General features: G+C 40.7%; 1 protein-coding gene and 1 pseudogene across 4 annotated transcripts in view; one reads left to right on the top strand and one right to left on the bottom strand.

Moving 5' to 3' along the window:
- Positions 1–661: 661 nt before the first annotated feature.
- Positions 662–1353, bottom strand: LOC113611902 (cleavage and polyadenylation specificity factor subunit 1 pseudogene; annotated as a pseudogene).
- A 9725-nt stretch (positions 1354–11078) lies between these two features.
- CLCN5 (Cl-/H+ antiporter 5) overlaps positions 11079–18508 on the top strand; it is a 162637-nt gene continuing 155207 nt past the window's right edge. For 3 of the 4 annotated variants that reach the window (XR_003429625.1, XM_027091231.1, XM_027091234.1), the window contains exons 1-2: positions 11079–11298; positions 13388–13544. Coding sequence is in view for 3 of the 4 variants with exons in the window: in XM_027091231.1 (XP_026947032.1) it covers positions 13529–13544 (16 nt within the window). In the remaining variant the exon portion in view is untranslated. Of the gene's footprint in view, positions 11299–11911; positions 12029–13387; positions 13545–18508 lie in introns of all 4 variants that reach the window. The other variant, XM_027091232.1, reaches the window with a different exon arrangement.

Here is an 18508-nt window from a genome sequence, read left to right on the forward strand (position 1 = left end):
CATCTTCTGTTGAGCCACCCTCCCTTGTTCTCTACCCACTTGATTTCTCTGTTCCCCTTTACAGCAAAATTCCTCATTAGAATTGTCTATACTCGATGTCTACAATTCCTCTCTTCCCATTCTTTAAAAAAACTTTTAATTTTGAAATAATTATAGATTCACCAGAAGTTGTGAAAATACTACGGAGGTCCTTTGTAAACTTCACCCAGATTTCCCCCACAGTTACATGTTACAAACTATAGTATAATATCCAGTCCAGGAAATTGACAGTGGTACAAGTGTGTGAATACTTCTATGCCATTTTTATCACATGTGTAGATTTGTGTAGCCACCACTGCAATCAAGATACAGAACTGTTCCATCACCATGGAGATCTCCTTCATGCTATTCCTTTCTAGTCACTCCCCTCCCTTCACTATTCCTGATCCATGGCAACCACTAATTTATTCTCCATCTCTACAATTTTCTCATTTTGAAAATCTGAAGTAAATGGAATCCTATAATATGTGACCTTTTGAGATTGCTTTTTTACACTCACCATCCTTGAGATCCATTTAAGTTATTGCATGTATCAATCATTCCCCGCTTACCCATTTCCCCGTGTTTTATACAAAAAGGGGGTAGAAAGCAGTGCATGGGGACGGTGGCAGAGTCCCTGGGTCTAGAAGCGGGTGGTGATGCCATAGGTCTCAATCAGGTCATCCACGACAATGCCAGGCATGGTGCTGATCTTGGCCAGCTCACAGTGCTCCTCGGTTCTGAAGTGAAGACAGCAGTTGAGAAGCTGTGGTGAGGAAGGTCAACACCACATTCTGTAGGACATAGTCCACACACTGCATCCACCCGTTGCAGGACTTGTGGCCAGCGCAGGTGTGGCAGCACAGTGGTCAGCCTGTTTTGCAGCTTCAGCAGCTGCTGAAGCCCGATGCCACTATCCAGTGTGACAAACCACGTGAAATGCTTGTTCTCCCACACTACTGACTTTTTGCTGGGCCCCTATGTGACCCTCCACCTGGGGTCCTCCAGATCATGTTCACTTGGGTGCCCACGTGGACGTCTGCCCACTGCAGCAGGCATATGCCCCCAGAACTCTCCTTGGCTTTCAGCAGGTACAGGTAGACCATGAGCTTGTGGTCTTGGACAGACACGCTGAAGCCCAGCTGAGCATTGTCCACCATGAGGTCCATGTTGTACACTTTGAGGGGTCTTGTCATCCCAGAACCTGAGGCTTAGAGTCTTGCTGTCCTACTGGTAGCATAGCAGTGAGATGCTCTTCGGGACAGCCATGGCCAAGATGAAATGCTTCACAGTGATTACCTGGTGGAAGTACAGTTGGGCGCTAATGGAGACCATGCCCCTCAGCTTGCTGGCCCACAGGCTTCACAGGAAGCTCTTCTGGCTGATGGCTGATACCAGATGGCAGTTTCAGTGACACAGGGTGGTCATAGGCCTCTTCTGTTCCGTCTCATATAGCACCTTGAGCTTGTTCTTGGTTATATGCTAAGTATATATTTAGTTTATTAAGAAAATGCTAAACTGTTTTCCAGAGTGGCTGTACCGTTTTACATCCCCACCAGAAATTTATGAAACATCCAGTTTCTCCACATCCTTGCCAGCATTTAGTATTATCACTGTTTTTTTTTTTAGCTTAGCAGTTCTAGGAAGTGTCTAGTGATATCTCACCATAGTCCTAATTTGCATTTCCTTAAACGCTAGTGACATTGAGCATCTTTTTAGGTGTTTATTTCCTTCCGTTTATCCTCTTCAGTGAAATGCTTCTTCATGTCTTTTGCTCATTTTCTAGTTGGATTATTTGTTTTATTTTACTGTTCAATTTCAAGTGTTCTTTATATATTCAATTCTTTTAGCCCTTGAAAAATGTTGTGCCATTTCATTCTGGCTTCCATGGTTTCTGATGAGAACCATGCCTTCATTCAAATAGTTCCCCTCCCCCTAAGTAAGGTGTCATTTCTCACTTGGTGCTTTCAAGATTTTTTCTTTGCCTTTAGTTTTCAAAAGTTTGATTATGATGTATCTTGGTGTGGATTTCTTTTCATTTATTCTGTTTGTGATTTGCTCAGCCATTGGATCTGTAGGTTCTTTCCCCAAATTTTGGAAAATTTCAGTCATTGTATTTTCCAGTTCTAAAATTTCCATTTGGCAGTCCCTATCAAAATACTCATGACATTTTGAGAAATCAATCTTGAGAAAAAAGAACAAATCTGGAGGTATAACCCTCCCAGACCTCAGATTATAGTACAAAGCTGCAGTAATCAAAACAGCGTGGTACTGGCACAAAACAGACACATAGCTTGCTGGAACAGAATAGAGATCCCAGAAATAAAACCACACACCTATGGTCAACTAATCCATGACAAAAGAGGCAAGAATATACAATGGAGAAAAGACAGTCTCTTCAACAAGTGGTCCTGGGAAAACTGGACAGCTACGTGTAAAACAGCAAGAACATGTGCTCACATTATATACAAAAATAAACTCAAAATGGTTTAAAGACCTAAATGTAAGAATGGAAACCATAAAATGCCTAGAAGAAAACATAGGCAGAACATTCTTTGACATAAATCATAGCAATATTTTTTTTTAGATCAGTCTCCTAGGGCAAAAGAAATAAGAGCAAAAATAAATAAATGGGACCTAATTAAACTTAAAAGCTTTTGCACAGCAAAGGAAACCATCAACAAAACAAAAAGACAACATACTGAATGGGAGAAAATATTTGCAAATGATGTGACCGACAAGGGGTTAATATCCAAAATATACGAACAGCTTATACAACTCAATATAAAACAAACAATCCAATAAAAAAAAATGGGCAGAAGACCTGAATAGAAATTTTCCAAAAAAACATACAGATGGCTAACAGGCACATGAAAAATTGCTAATTGTTAGAGAAATGCAAATCAAAACAACAATGAGATGTCACCTCACACCTGTCAGAATGGCTATCACCAAAAAGTCTACAAATAAGAAATGTTGGAGAAGATATGCAGAAAAGGGAACTCTTATATACTGTTGGTGGGAATGTAAATTGTTGTAGCCACTATGGAAAACAGTATGGAGGTTCCTCAAAAAATTAAAACTAGAACTACCATATGATCCAGCAATTCCATTGCTGGGTATATATCCAGGAAAAAATGAAAATACTAATTTGAAAGGATACATGCACCCCAATGTTCATAGCAGCCCTGTTTACAATAGCCAAGACATGGAAGCAACCCAAGTGCCCATCAACAGACGATTGGATTAAGAAGATGTGGTGTGCGTGCATGTACTGTAATATTACTCAGCCATAAGAAAGAATGAAATTCTGCCATGTGCAGCAATGTGAATGGACCTAGAGAATATTATGCTTACTGAAATAAGTCAGACAAACACTGTATAATATCACTTATATGTGGAATCTAAAAAAATACAAATGCACGTATATGCGAAACAGGAACTGACTCACAGATGTAGAAAACAAACTTGTGGCTAGTAAAGGGAAGAGGGACGAGGGGAGTGACAAATGAGGGGTATGGGATTAACAGACACAAACTACTATTTATAAAATAGATAAGCAACAAGGGTATACTGTATAGCATGGGGAGTTATAGCCATTAGCTTGTAATAGCCTATAATGAAGTATAATCTGCAAAAATACTGAATCACTATGCTGTATACATGAAACTAATATAATATTGTAAATCAACTATATTTCTATTTAAAAAACTGTACTAAGGATACAATTTCCATTTGGTTCTCCTTTATGTCATCTATTTCTTTGCTGAGACTTTTTCATTCACTTCAAACCTGTTCAGAACTGCTCTTTGAAGCACTTTTATGTTGAATGTTTTAAAATCCTTGTCATATAATTCCAACATCTGTGTGACATAGGTCTTGGTATCTGTTGGTTGATTTTTCTTATTTGAGATTTTCCTGTTTCTTGTTATGACAAGTTATTTTCATTTGTATCCTGGACAGTTTTGACATTATGTGATGGGACTCTGGATCTTACTTAAATCGTCTGTTGAGCTGACCTCCTCTGATACCATGTCAGAAAGGGGATGCGGCCTTGTTACTACCAGTTAGAGGTGGAAGACCATATTTCCTACCTTGTTTTCACTGTGAGGCAGGAGAGGCACTTGTTACTATTGGGAAGGAGTAAAAAGAAAGACAAGAAGGGCACAGTTTACTGATCCCATTTTTAGCAGAGAGCAACGTTCTCTTCTCAGAGCCATGTTCTTTACTCCACCAGTAGATGGCGCACATTTCCACGTGATTAGATTACAGAGCGCGTCGTTCAATGGGGCCCTTCTAAACCGAGCCTGATTTTAATAATAACCATTCTTTCTGAACTATGTACCTGGCTATTTACATTCACCATTTAGTTCTTAGCGCAGCGTTGTGGAGAAGCTATCATTATCCCCACTTTAGAGATAAGGAGTCAGGCTCAGAGGTAAAATCTCTTGCTCAAGCCTGGATTCCAAACTACCTCTCTGATTCCAGAATCTCTGTTCTTTCCATCACACCATCACGCCAAGCGGTCTTTTGGAAAGCCTAAGGCAAGTTTTTCTAATTGGTGGAATTCTTGGGAGGCTCTCTTTGACTGGAGGGCTTTCTTAGTGCAGCTGCCGCAAAATGCAATAGGAGTCAGAGACTAATTTGGGCTGTTTCAGACCAGGCAAATCACTTAATCTGCATGCCTCATCTTCCTCATCTGTCAAATGGGAATGATAAAATCTGCTCTACTTAATTCCGAAGGTGGTGTTATGGTAGAAGCGGGAGAGAGATGTGAAAACACTCTGCAAAATAGGAAACACTAGAAGTATGAGGTATTCAACAGTTTATTGCTGGTCCATGACAAGAAATTGAGATTAAATGTTTCAAAACCTTAACAGAAAATTGACAGAGTAATTTTATGTCTGTTGAATACAATCAGAAAAGAATTGGGCTTGTATTTCTCTTTTGTTTTGATTTCATTTTTCTAGTCATTCATTTTTATTGTGTTATATAAAATTATTGGTACACAATGGATTTGGGGGAAAAGGGTCCTTCACCATAAATGGTTTGAGAAGCTCTGCTGATGAATATAAAGGAAGTATAGGACATGGACCGTGTCCTCAAGGAGCTGTCACGGTAGTAGGTGAAAAGGCATCACAGTGGTTCTGAGAAAACACCACCACTACTCTGTGGGCTTGCACTGCTGCATGGAAAAGAAGGCAATACAGACCTGGATGGAATACAGAGTAGAGACCTGCACATCCTCAAAACCACTCTCTAAATGAACTCTCTTATTTGCGCCCTTAGAGCTTAGCAGCTCTAATCTAAATAGAATTGGACTTCTCTCAAATAGAGGGCAACCTGATATGGGATTTATACAAAGTAAAATTTCTCATGAAAACCGTCTGTCAAAAATTCTGCTGGGCCCAATTAGAGAACTATAAAGACTGAGTTTTTGCACAACATAGACTTTCTAGTATATGCTCATAGGCTAACAGGATCTTTCTTTAGCTGACACTAAGGCAGGAAGCTGACCAACTCTCTCTTCAATCTAAATATCATCCTTGACAGGCTATTCAAAAATTTTTCTATATTACTTTTTAAGATACATAATTGAATAGGTAATACACTTCCATGGCACAAAATTGAGAAAGTACACAGCTCCACACCTTCCTTTTTTTCATAGAATTTTACATATAAGCACATAAAGAGCATATATAAAATAGAAACTGAATCACTGTGCTATACAGCTATACACCTGAAACTAACACAACATTGTGAACCAACTATACTTCAATAAAAAAGTTAAAAATTACATTAGTTATTTGATCAATCCTCTTCTGATGGAGATCTTGTTGTTTTTTATTTTTATTACTACAAACAATTGCACACAATAGTTTACACCTATGCGAACATAACTGAAGGAGAGATTCTTAGAAATGGAATTTTTGGATCAAAGCCTCATGTATTTAAAATTTTTATTGCTATTTCAAAGTTGCCCTCAATTGACTAATTGCACTCCCACCAGCAATTTGAGAGGACTCCTCCCACCTCCAGCTTTGTCAACACAGTATATTACCAACATTTTTATGCTTTACTGAGGGTAACTCACTGTGGTTTTCATTAGTGTTTCTCCAATCATGAGGTTAGCTACCATTATGTCCTAGAAACCATTTGTTAATTTTGATACTCAGCTCTCTAGGTACAAGGTGATTGGTTTTTTTGCTTTTTATTTTTTAATTAATTAATTAATTAATTTATTTTTGGCTGCGTTGGGTCTTCGTTGCTGCACACAGGCTTTCTCTAGTTGCAGTGAGTGGGGGCTACTCTTCGTTGTGGTGTGCGGGCTTCTCATTGTGGTGGCTTCTCGTGTTGCAGAGCATGGGCTCTAGGCGTGTGGGCTTCAGTAGTTGTGGTGCATGGGCTTAGTTGCTCCGTGGCATGTGGGATCTTCCTGGACCAGGGCTCAAACCCGTGTCCCCTGCATTGGCAGACGGATTCTTAACCACTGCACCACCAGGGAAGTCCAGTACAAGGTGACTGCAAATGATCTTAGATCACTCTATTTTCAGACTTAACCTACTGTCTTGATAGATTCCCTGAGCTACAGAACTTTGTTCATTTCCTTTTATTCTGCCCCATTTTTTTAGAACTATTCCAGGCATCCCTTGGGCACCCCAGATATTTTATTTTATTTAGGCATGGTATTTTATTTTCTTTTTTAATTGAAGTATAGTTGATTTACAATGTTGTGTTACTTTCTGGAGTACAGCAAAGTGATTCAGTTATACATACATACATATATTTCATATTCTTTTCTATTATAGGTTATTACAAGATATTGAATATAGTTCCCTGTGCTATGCAGTAGGACCTTGTTTATCTATTTTATATATAGTAGCCTGTACCACTTATTTTATTTTAAAACTAGTATCCCTAGGGGCTAACACGTGCCTGGCACAATAGTAAAGACTCAAACAAAATGTGGAACAAATAAAGAACAATACCAGAAACATTCACTTACTACTTTACATGGCTATGTACTCATGTAACTATTTCACTCTGGATTTGCAATGACAATTTCAAAATTAAAGATAAAGCTGCTTTATTATTTACAATAGCCAAAACATGGAAGCAACCTAAATGTCCATCAACAGATGAATGGATAAAGAGGATGTGGTATGGAATACCACACACAATGGAATATTACTCAGCCATAAAAAAGAATAAAATAATGCCATTTGCAGCAACATGGATGGACCTAGAGATTATCATATTAAGTGAAGTAAGTCAGGCAGAGAAAGACAAATATTATATGATACCACTTATATGTGGACTCTAAAAAAAGATACACATGAACTTATTTACAAAACAGAAAAAAGACTCACAGACATAGATAACAAACTTATGGTTAACAAAGGGGAAACGGGGGGAGATAAATTAGGAGTTTGCGATTAACATATATACACTACTATATATAAAATAAACAACAAGGATCTACTGTATAGCACAGGGAACTATATCCAACATCTTGTAATAATCCCTAATGGAAAAGAATCTGAAACATTTTATATATATATATATATATATATATATATATATATATATATCTGAATCACTTTGCTGTTCACCTGAAACTAACACAACATTGTAAATTAACTGTACCTCAATTTTAAAAAATGGTTAAAAAAAGATAAAGCTGCTTTAGATATGACAGTTTAGGTGCCACTGTGACCTATTGCTCTAAAGGTTTTTCTTTTGCAAAATTAACTCTAAAATGCTACGTTTTATTATACAGAGAAATCCACTGTTTTATTGTATCTTTATAATTAACTTTTAAGATCACATTGTGTTTACTCTTTACTTTGTAAGACCTGAAATGGCTCTTGACCGAAAGTCTGCTGACCACTGTGGGGGGTTGGGCGGGAACATTTTTTCAAGTTTTTCCAAGGATGGGGGAGGAGAACAGAGGGTCTCATTTATGTTGATCTATCTACACTCTTTTGGCCAGATCCGCTTGTGACCGTGTACACACACTTGTGGGGCACCTGGCTAAGGTTCTCATGGGGAAGAGAACAGAGTTAACAGAATCCATACCTCCTGATTAAATTATTAACTTTGCCTCATTAGCACCACACTCTAACCATTTCACTTGGGAAGGTATTGTTGTATAGGCATTTATTACTCACCACATAAATAACTCCTGCAAAACTTGTGGATCCAAAGGAGGCTTATTAATCATCATCACCATTAATAGTAATACTAGCTCACATTTATTGAGCACTTAACATTTTCCAACTATTTAAAATCTATTAATACATTTTATCCTATTATTCATGTTACAGATAAGAAACCTGAAGGAGAGTGAAACTTGAACGACGTGACACAGCTAATAAGTGTCTGAGTCTGGTTGGTTCTGAGCCCAGGCAGTCTGGCTCCAGAGTCGATTCACGTAACTGGTTTTGTTTTGCAATTCGCAAAAGATAGAATGTTCTTTTATGAAGTGTACTCCTAAAACAGGAGCCCTCCGAGCTGTCAGCGGTCAGTGGCGACACCACGTGGTCATCTGCTTGTACTGCAGCCCTCATACTCTCCATAAATCACTCCTGCCCAAGCTCTCCCAAATAAACCCGTATTCCACGTAAAGCCAATATTTGCTCGCTCTACAGTGGTGGCTTCCAACCAGATTGCCATCCTGCAACCATCTTTTTCTTGTCTCATAGGGAAAGGCATCTTTTCCAAGCTTAGCTTGTATTTTGCATCTCATTTCTATTTCATGTATTTTACTCCACTATTTATCCCCTCCTTTTCTTGCCTCTTCAATTTCTGTTTCACTAGTGTCTCTTCCTGCTCAACCTACAGGTAAGCTCTGGTTTCTCCTATCCTGCAACGACAAAAGCCAAGCAACCAACCAACCTCTCCTTGAACAATTACTCCAAATTCACCTTCTTAAAGAAGAGTGACAGATATTAACTAGACTTATTGTGGTAATGATAGCGAGTCAGCACACCTGAAACTAATATAATGTTATATGTCAATTATACCTCAACTACAAAAAAAGAAGTGTCTCAATAAAGGGATTACCTTGCTCAAAAACCTTCTTTTTCAATCACTTTCTGAATTAAGTACAAATCTCAGTCCAACATTCAGGATTCTCCAAAATTGGGCCTGAATTTACCTTCTGGTTACATCGCCTACAACTTCCATACACTTCTTTACCCTAAGCTTCAACCATGGAGGACTACTCACGGGTCCTCATATGTGATTTCTTGCCTGCATACCTTTGTACAAGGTGTTACCTCTGCTTGCATTTACCATCATCAGAGGACTCAGCACAACCTGCCCTGATTCTTTCTAGTCGCTTGTGGCTATCCCCCACCCATGCACCCACCCACCTATATACTGCCAGTGCCTGAAAGCAGAGAATAAATGTTCTCAGGTGAGAAAGTAAAAATTAGCTTGGACTGAGAAAGCAAAAACCTGGCCTTTCATCAGGCTGGAATAACAGACACAAACAAAACCAGCTGTAAATTTAATGGGGAACAATATTTCTCCCAGAGACATGCTGCAGCTGTAAGAGGATAACAGTCGCCTTATCTGAGTGACCACCATGTTTTTTACTCACTGAGAAACTTTGTTTTCTACAATCATAGACTATCAGGAACTTTGCTGCTTGAAATCATATCAGTGAGAATAAAACATTCCACATCTGTCTGGAGTACATACGTTTCTTGGATCCAGAGAAGCAGCCTCAATTTCCAATCCAGGTGCAGAGCTTCAGATAAGGGGTATCTGGACACAACATTCCACATCTATCTTTACTTTGTGGTTCCCAAGGAAACAGGACTCTGGGTTCACTTCGAAGTCCAGACCTGATGTTGACCCCCTCACACAGCCCGGCTTTGAGCTTACTAAAACAATGCTTCGTTTAAAATTCACTTAAACTCCACCCTTCCCCCCAACACCATAATGACTTTTTTTTTGTTTGGTAAGATGTCCCATGGTTTCTCTGGTGTGCCGTCTCCCTTGTTGCAATAGGTCCAAAAGCCGGACTTTTTTGATTATAGATTTGTCCTTGGTGGCCTAGTGCTGACTGGTCTAGGATACAGGTTTTGTATCCCACACCACTTAGCTTGCCCAAAGCAGGCGTTCAAAATTGTTCACTACAGTGGACTCTGAATTAGCGTACTGGGGTTCTACTTAGATTACCTGGATTGATTATATAAATTCTAGTCTCAGTTCTGCCAGTAAATAATTAGCTGGATCATGTTAAGTAGGTCAACAAACCCCAAGGGCCTGTTTTCTCTTTTGTAAAATGAGGGGCTGTTTCTTCCAAACCTAGGCCAAAGGGCTTTGGAGTCAGGTAGACCTAGGTTGGAATCCCAGTTCTACCCCTTACCAGTCCTGTAATTTTTGCTTTCCTGAGCCTCTGTTTTGTAATTATTAAAATGGAGACAATACCAAAAACCGCAGTGTAGATTTTCCAGTGTTACTATGAGGATCGAGTTGGCTGTTACAAGCATCACTATATTTGATCACTATTCATACTACCACTATTATGTGAGCTCGGACAACCTTTCTGTGCCTCTGTTTTCTTATGAATAAAAGTGGAGAAATAATAGTACGTACCCCAGTGGGGTTATTGTGCACGTTAAATGAGATGAAAAAAGTAAAGGGCTTAGAACAGTGCCCGGCATATAATTAGAGGCTCAAAATACGTGAGCTAATGTAATTAGTATTAGATTTCTACCACTAACTATTCTGTGGGCCAGAAGCTCAGGATAAACAGTTTCGTTTTAAGAACAAAACCAAAAAAACATACCGTAGGCTCGAAAGAGTGAAACATAAAGGAGCATTTCTTTTTCAAAAGCAATTGACACGCCCAGCACTGGGTTAGGACCCGCCCAGTCCTCATTAAATATGGCAGCGAGCAGGGCCGACCTATTGCGGCTGCGCGCGCGGAAACTCCTCTGAGCACCGCCTTCTCCGCGGATCTCCCCGCCCTGCTGCCTCCTGGGCGGGCATCACCTCCTCCGCGCTTCGGCAGAGGTGTGGGGAGAGGGCTGGACGGGGCGCGCACGCGCAGGCAGCGGCCGTGCTTGGCAGATCCTTGCGAGGCGTCTGTCACATGAGCCGCGCGCCCGCTCCGTTCCCCCTCCTCCCGGCTGGGCTGTGAATGAAGCTCTGCAGGCTACGTGGGGCGCTAGCTCAACTTAGTGTCCCGGACGCCAGAGCCGACTGAGCGCTCGGCCCGCCGGCGGCGGGCACGGGCTCTGCCGCTCCGGACCTCGGCGACAGGTAAAGACGAATGGGCTGTTCCTACCCCAGCAGGTCCTTGGCGGGCCGCTGGCCCCCGGCCCACCTCCGGAGCACTCCCTTGGGCTCAGCGACACAGGGGAAGCGCTCCCCCGCTGGCTCCGTACCCGGGAGATGGGGGTTCCCCGTGCCCGGCCGCTGCTGCTTGGCACTCGGAGGAGTTAGACCGGCCAGTTCTAGCCAGTGCAGGGCGGCATCTTCCAGGGAGCCCAGCCCTATTCTCCGAGCCAGGGTCCCTGCGCTGTCCCAGCGAAGTTTCCTAGCGGAGCCGCGCCAAGCCCGCCCCGCTTTTGAATGGGGGAGGTTAGCTGCAGGCGTCCCCTTTCCAGGACTGGGGCAGGGTGGCTTTGGCTGGTAAAGCCCTGTCGAGGCCCCGTTCTTATCCATCCTGCTCTGGACTGGCAGGTTCGTGTGGGTCGTAGCGAAGCCGAGTCCACACTCTCGGAAAAGTAGTTGCTCCGTTTTCCTTTTCCCACTTAACGCGGGGAGCTGGTTCTCTCTAGACTTTACAGGCTTGCGCTTGAGCGCCTTCACCCACCCCAAGGGCAAAACTTTACCTTCACATTGATGCGCGTGTACTTTATTAATATTTCAGAGCAAATCAGTTTCCAGGAGTGCCAAGTGAAGTTGTACGTGTGCCCGTGTGATAACGTCAGTGTAAGCTACCCCGAATAAGTGAGGGAAATCCAGAAGTGTGGAGTACAAAAAGCCAGTAAGAATCTGCTTTATGAACGCTTCATACATTTATTAGCAACTACCCGGGTTTGACTACGGAGATGTTAAATTCTCCTGGTCCCACGAGGCGCGGAGCAGTACTATTTAACTGCGCGCTAAATAAGAGGGAAAAAAAGGCAAACCAAAACAAACTGTCCTGGGTGCCAGATAAGTCATCAGAGCGCTTTTTCCTGGTGAATTCATCCTGGGACTTTGTGAGTTCCTAGTTTTCTTGGACTTCACAAGCCTTTCCTTATCCAAAGCGTTGTCTTTTCTCTATCGGCTTTTTGGGATTAGTGTACACATTCACACTTTAGTCCTTTAAAAAAAGGTATTTAAAAAAGGCCAAAATGATGGCTCTCAAGTTCGTATTAGTCTTCAGTATGTATACGTTAGCGTTTTCACTTAAGGGGTGGAGGTGTTGCTTGTATGAAAGCTATGGAAATAGCAATCTGCTTTGAAGTTCCCCAGGTCAAAAAGGTGAGGACTTTTTCTTAGAAAAAGCAGATTGGCTTGTATGCTACAAAAGGAAGACTTAATGAAGAACTTGTTTAAATGGACAAGAAAAGCATTTAATATATTCACCTTCTGAATCAAACGAAGTAGTCAGACCTTTCATTTTTTTCTCCCATTCCTAGCGCCTTTCATATCCTTCCAAGTAGTACTGTCCTAAGACTGAATTTGACATTTTAAAAATAGGAATTATCTGAATTAATTTGGTTTTACTTAAATTAGTATTCTTTTTTTTACATTTTTCTTTTCCTTTGGTTCTTTTCTTTCCTGATTTTAAAAGCAGTCTATGCTCTCTACAGGACATTGGCAAAATGTGGGAAAATATAATGAAGCGGAGAGGAAGCACCACGACCTCGAGGGCATCGCTCTTCAGTTTTTATTATGCCTTCTTTTCTTTTCCTATACGAGATCTGTTTTAAAACTTTTAGTCACAAAATTTCCTCTCCTTTCTACAAATTTTTTGTTGCAGAGTTGGGTGTTTTGGGGAGGTTGGGGAGGGCATCGGATATTATGCTGTTCTTCATTCCCCCAAAGTGTGGAACTTTGAGATAGGAGAGACACTTAATGGTTATCTCATCCAACCACCCATCCTTTGAGATTCTGAAACCCACTTACTGAAGATCCAGTGATTCATGCAGAATTGGACAGCACTCAAGGGCAATATTAACTGACTCCAGATCTCCCCATTTTTTTTTTTTGGTGAGATCTTGTTGCTTAGGTGGAAACTTAACACTGTCCATGTCTGCTTATCTTTGAAAGAGAGGTCCAGAGAGGGACAGGAGATGATTTTCAAGGATTTGAATGTTTTTCATTTAGGTATTTGTTTTCCTGTTGATATTTTCAGGTTCTGGGCTTGAGCATCTTGCAGAAAACGAGACGACACAGCTGCTGTTCCATCTACATCCCAGTCGAGTCTCCCTACAAAACTGGGGGGTCCGGGAAACTCTGAGCCTGTGACCCCAGCGTGGGAGAGAATAGGATCAAGATGGCCATGTGGCAGGGTAAGAAGTTAGCACTTATGCCTTCAACTGGTTTTTCCTCCTCTATTCTCTATCCCAGCCCAACCCTCCAAGCCAGTGGCAGGCAGCCAGGCAGCGGTTTCTTTAATTTAACCCTTTGTCTTCGCCAGGACAAAGCATATTGGTTTAAAAGGAGTTGCTGCTAGCTGGAAGTTCAGATTATTTTGAAGTAGGGGTGGAGGGGGGTGTGTGTTTGGGGGGGTAGGAGTAGCGGGAAAATGTAGTGCCAGGAGCATTTTCAAAGAACTCCCTTCATTTTAACATGTGCTCGTGGGGGTTGTAGGTGAAGAGATGGAGGATATCTTTTCATATTTCTGTTTTTTATTTGGTTCCGGCAAATTTCTATCATAAGGTTTTCAAAGGTCGGGGAGACAGATGTTAGCACCTCCTTGACTTCCTCTTCGCAGTAAAGACTTGAAAGCATATTTAGCGTTATAATGATTATATTTGGTGATAGAAGGGAAATGCCTATTTTAATATTATGGAACGACTTGAGAGCAAAGCTCAGTGATGTCTTGCCTGATAGACTATATCTCTTGTGAACCTGTGAATTCTTACCACATATAAAGTTACTTTTTATTTTGGTGGGGTTGGGGATGGTGCCCTTTGGGAGAGTATCAGAATCTCCAGGGGTGTGTGGGATTTTTATGTTTATCAGAAGGGAATGTGGGTTTAAGAAATGGTAGACAAACACTACCCAAATTGGTCTGTGACCCACAGAAGGTTAAGGGCCACTTATATGCAGTAGAATGAAAGGAGCTTGAATGTCCATAAATATTCAATAGGTAGGTTTGTTGGTGGTCTAATGTACCTTTTAAAACCGTCTCCAGTTGGTTACAGCCGTAAGAAGAATTTTTGATGTGTGAGGGTTGTCAATTTAAAGATACTTTTTGATGTGAGATTCGGCCTGTATCCCTGCTTTGACTCACACAATGGGCATTTATCAGGAGGAGTTTGAATATTCTTGTTTAAATCCTGAGACATTCTTTCATTCAACAAGTAGAATACAGAGATGAGTAAGATGCAGAACCCTAGAGGGTTCCTTGTCTTATGGGGGAGACAAACATACAAACAAATAATTGTGTCAGGTTGAATAAGTGTTATAATAGGGAGAGATGCAAAATGTGATGGACGTCCAGAGAAAAGCATGATGAACTGTGAGTTTTGAGCTGGGCTAAAAAAAAATGAGTGGGAGTTTGCCAGATGGGCAACTGAGAGAATTGCATTCTGGGCAGACAGAGAAGCACTGTTTGGGAACTTCCAAGTTGCTCTGTTGGACTCGTGTGAGATGTGTGGGCCACGACCTCAGATGAAGCAGGGAAGGTAGTAGGAGGCTGGATAACAAAGAACCTTGTATGTCCTAGGAAGGATTTTACACTTTATCCCGAAGACAAAGATTCTAAACAGGGAAGTAACATAATCAGATTTTGTTTTAGAAAGATTACTTTGGCAGCAATGTTGAGGTGGGGTTGGAGCCGGAGAGAATGAAAGCCAAGAGGCAGTTGGGAGGTTTCTGTTATAGTGGTTTAGGGAAGAGATGGTGAGGGTCTGAGAAGAAGCAGGGGCAGCAAGGATAGAGAGAATGGGATGAATTCTAGAAACGTCCTGTGACTAGATGCAGGGAGACACCGAGCCTGGGTTGACAGCCAGTTTGGGTGCCTGGGGCCGGTGGTGCCGTTCACTGAGATGGGGAACATGGGAGGTAATGAGAGGGGCATGGGGACTGTGGGAAGTTACTGTGCAGCATTTGGTTTGGCCTGTTTTGTTTGAGACACCTGTGAGCTGTCGGGTCAATGTTTAAAAGACAGTCCTGAAAGTATAGAATTAGAGTTTGTGTAAGTGGGGAGCTAAAGTTTCCTAATGATGCATAAAGAGCTTGTGTGTTTTCTCTCTTTTTGATGGAAATGTCATCAGTAGTTAATGATTTATAATAAAAACATTTTAATGGATAACAATTCTTAATAAAAATGTCATAATTTCTTAATAAGTAATATATTTTGCTATCTCAGGCCCTGAAATCCGATCTGCTTAAGATTACATTGGAGGAAAACAATTTTCCTAGCATTAGTGAAGAGGGGAGTATTCCACAGAAATAACTGCAATCATTCCTTGTTTTCTGCAACCTCTGAAGTGACAAGCATAGTACAATGATAGTTTGGGTGGCAGTATGGTAGAGTAGTTAAAAGTATGGGTCTAGGTTCAACTCCGTTGGTTCTGTCACTTGGTAGCTGTGAGACCTTGGGCAAGTCCCTTAATCTTTCTGTCTCAGTTTTCTCTTTTGTAAAATGGGGATAACAATAGAACTCACCTTATAAGGCTGTTGTGATGATTAGTTAATATTAAAACACTTGGAACATAGTGTCATATAAATGTGTGCCATTATTATTAGTAGTAAGACATTTAGAATATTGTCTATCATATAAGTGCTTAGTAAAATTTAGCAAAAGCTGTTATTGTTACTACTTCTACTTCTACTGCTGTCATTATTATTTGCTATAGCCTGGAGTGGGCCTGGCACCCTGTTCTGTGGAGGGAATTTCAGGTTGTCCTTGGAAGACCTGCCCTGTAGTCATCTGTTTGGGTCTTTATGTAGAGGTTTAGATATGAAGAGATCCTTAGAAAACATCTAGCCCAACCTCTAGAGGTTAAGTGACATACCCACAGTCAAACAGGTTAATAGTAGTGATAGGACTAAAACCCAGGCCTCCTGATTCCCTATTCCAATTTTCTTTCCATGGACTCGTGGAAGAGGGAATGTGTGGGTCTGTCCCCAGCTCAAGGGAGCTCTGAGTCAATCTCTGGATCTAGTAGAGGAACTCTAAAAGCTAGAGGAAGCCAAGTGTCGTTAGTCTTTTGGGTCAGTCCTGTCTAGTTCCTTCATGGAGAATTGGATCCGAATTCCCATGCCTCTTTAACATGGCCAACATTATTATTTTTGACTTCGTTTGATGGAGTCCTCTAAGACATTTCCTGGCCATTTTAAACAGAGTGTACTGGGCATAATTTAATATCTTTGATAACTCAGGGTCATCATTAATAACATTGGTTTCATTGGTCTAATGGTCAAGGAAATATTGAAGAGAATACTAGCCAGTTTAGGGCGGGATGAGAGTGGAGACTTGTGTTGTCAGATCTCATTTATTTATTCAATTAACATCAAGCACCAGTTGTGCACCAGGCACTGTGCTGAGCTCTAGAGATGCAGTGGTCAGTAAAAACAGGTATGGGCTCTGCTCTCACGGAACTTACCAACGAGGATAAAAGTAGAATTTCAAGCTTATGAAATGCTTTATTTAACAAATGTGCTGAAGTAACTTGGAAAAATGACACCAACGTAAATTTAGAAGGATTAAAATAGGGTTTCTTAATAAAGGAGGCTGGTGCATCGGAATTGCCTTTTAAAAATATTCCTGCTCAGCTCTATTTACAATAGCCAGGACATGGAAGCAACTTAAGTGTCCATCGACAGATGAATGGATAAAGAAGGTGTGGCACATATATACAATGGAATATTACTCAGCCATAAAAAGAAACGAAATTGAGTTATTTGTAGTGAGATGGATGGACCTAGAGTCTGTCATACAGAGTGAAGTAAGTCATAAAGAGAAAAACAAATACCGTATGCTGACACATATATATGGAATCTAAATAAATAAAAAAATATATATATATGGTTCTGAAGAACCTAGGGGCAGGACAGGAATAAAGACACAGACGTAGAGAATGGACTTGAGGACACAGGGAGGGGGAAGGGTAAGCTGGGACGAAGTGAGAGAGTGGCATGAAGTTATAAATACTACCAAATGTAAAATAGATAGCTAGTGGGAAGCAGCCACGTAACACAGGGAGATCAGCTCGGTGCTTTGTGTCCACCTAGAGGGGTGGGATAGGGAGGGTGGGAGGGAGACGCAGCGGGAGGAGATATGGGGATATATGTATACGTATAGCGGATTCACTTTGTTATAAAGAAGAAACTAACACACCATTGTAAAGCAATTATACTCCAATAAAGATGTTAAAAAAAAATTCCTGCTCAGTTCTCATCCCCCCCAGTTGTGATTCAGTCTTAAGACCTGAGCATTTAAAGAAGTGCTGTAAGCAATTCTGATGTGTAATCCTGTTTGGGAACTGCTGCATTAAAGAATTAAAAGTTAAAAAAAAATTATAAAGAAACTGAAAAAATACAGAATACTCATATAATCGTGGGATAGGGAAGATCTTTGTATGCATAATATGAAAGGTAGAATAATACAGTTTTAACTGTGTGAAAATTTAAAATTTCTGCACAAAACCATAAAATTAATGAGAAAACTGGAAACAGTTGCAAAAAGACTCATTATCCTTAATATGTAAAGACTTAACAGCTCAGTGAGAAAAATACAAGTATTTTACTAGAAAAAATGTGCAAAGCATGGGAGTAGGAAAATACATACTCAGAAATCCAAATGGCCAATAAACATGAAAAAATGTTCTATCTCAGTAGTAGTCAAAGAAAGGGGGAATTAAAATAGCATACTATTTTCTCCAATATAATTTGCAGTGATTGAAAAGGAATGACAAAACGCAGCTTTGGCAAGGACCCGAGGGAGCAGGCATTTGCATACACTTCTGGTGGGGATGTCAATTTGGCAATATTCATCAAAAGCTTTAAAAACCGTGTTTACCTTTTCACCCTGCAATTCCTTTTCTTGGAACTCATCCTAAGGAAATAATGAAGGATGTGCACAAAGATGTATCAATAAGGATATCGATTGCAGCATTTTCTATACTAGGGAAAATTGATAACACTTGCATTCTGATGCATTGATACAATGCAATACTATAGTTACTAAAAATGATACTGTGGAGTTATTATATTTATTAACGTAGAAATAGGTTCATGATATGGTGTTAAATGGTGGGGTTGGGAAGCACATCCCAAATTATCAGTAGTTAACAGTGTGGCC

Source organism: Aethalodelphis obliquidens, unplaced genomic scaffold (genome assembly GCF_003676395.1).
Source record: "Aethalodelphis obliquidens isolate GAN/ISIS:26980383/991018 unplaced genomic scaffold, ASM367639v1 scaffold71, whole genome shotgun sequence".
NCBI lineage: Eukaryota > Metazoa > Chordata > Mammalia > Artiodactyla > Delphinidae > Aethalodelphis > Aethalodelphis obliquidens.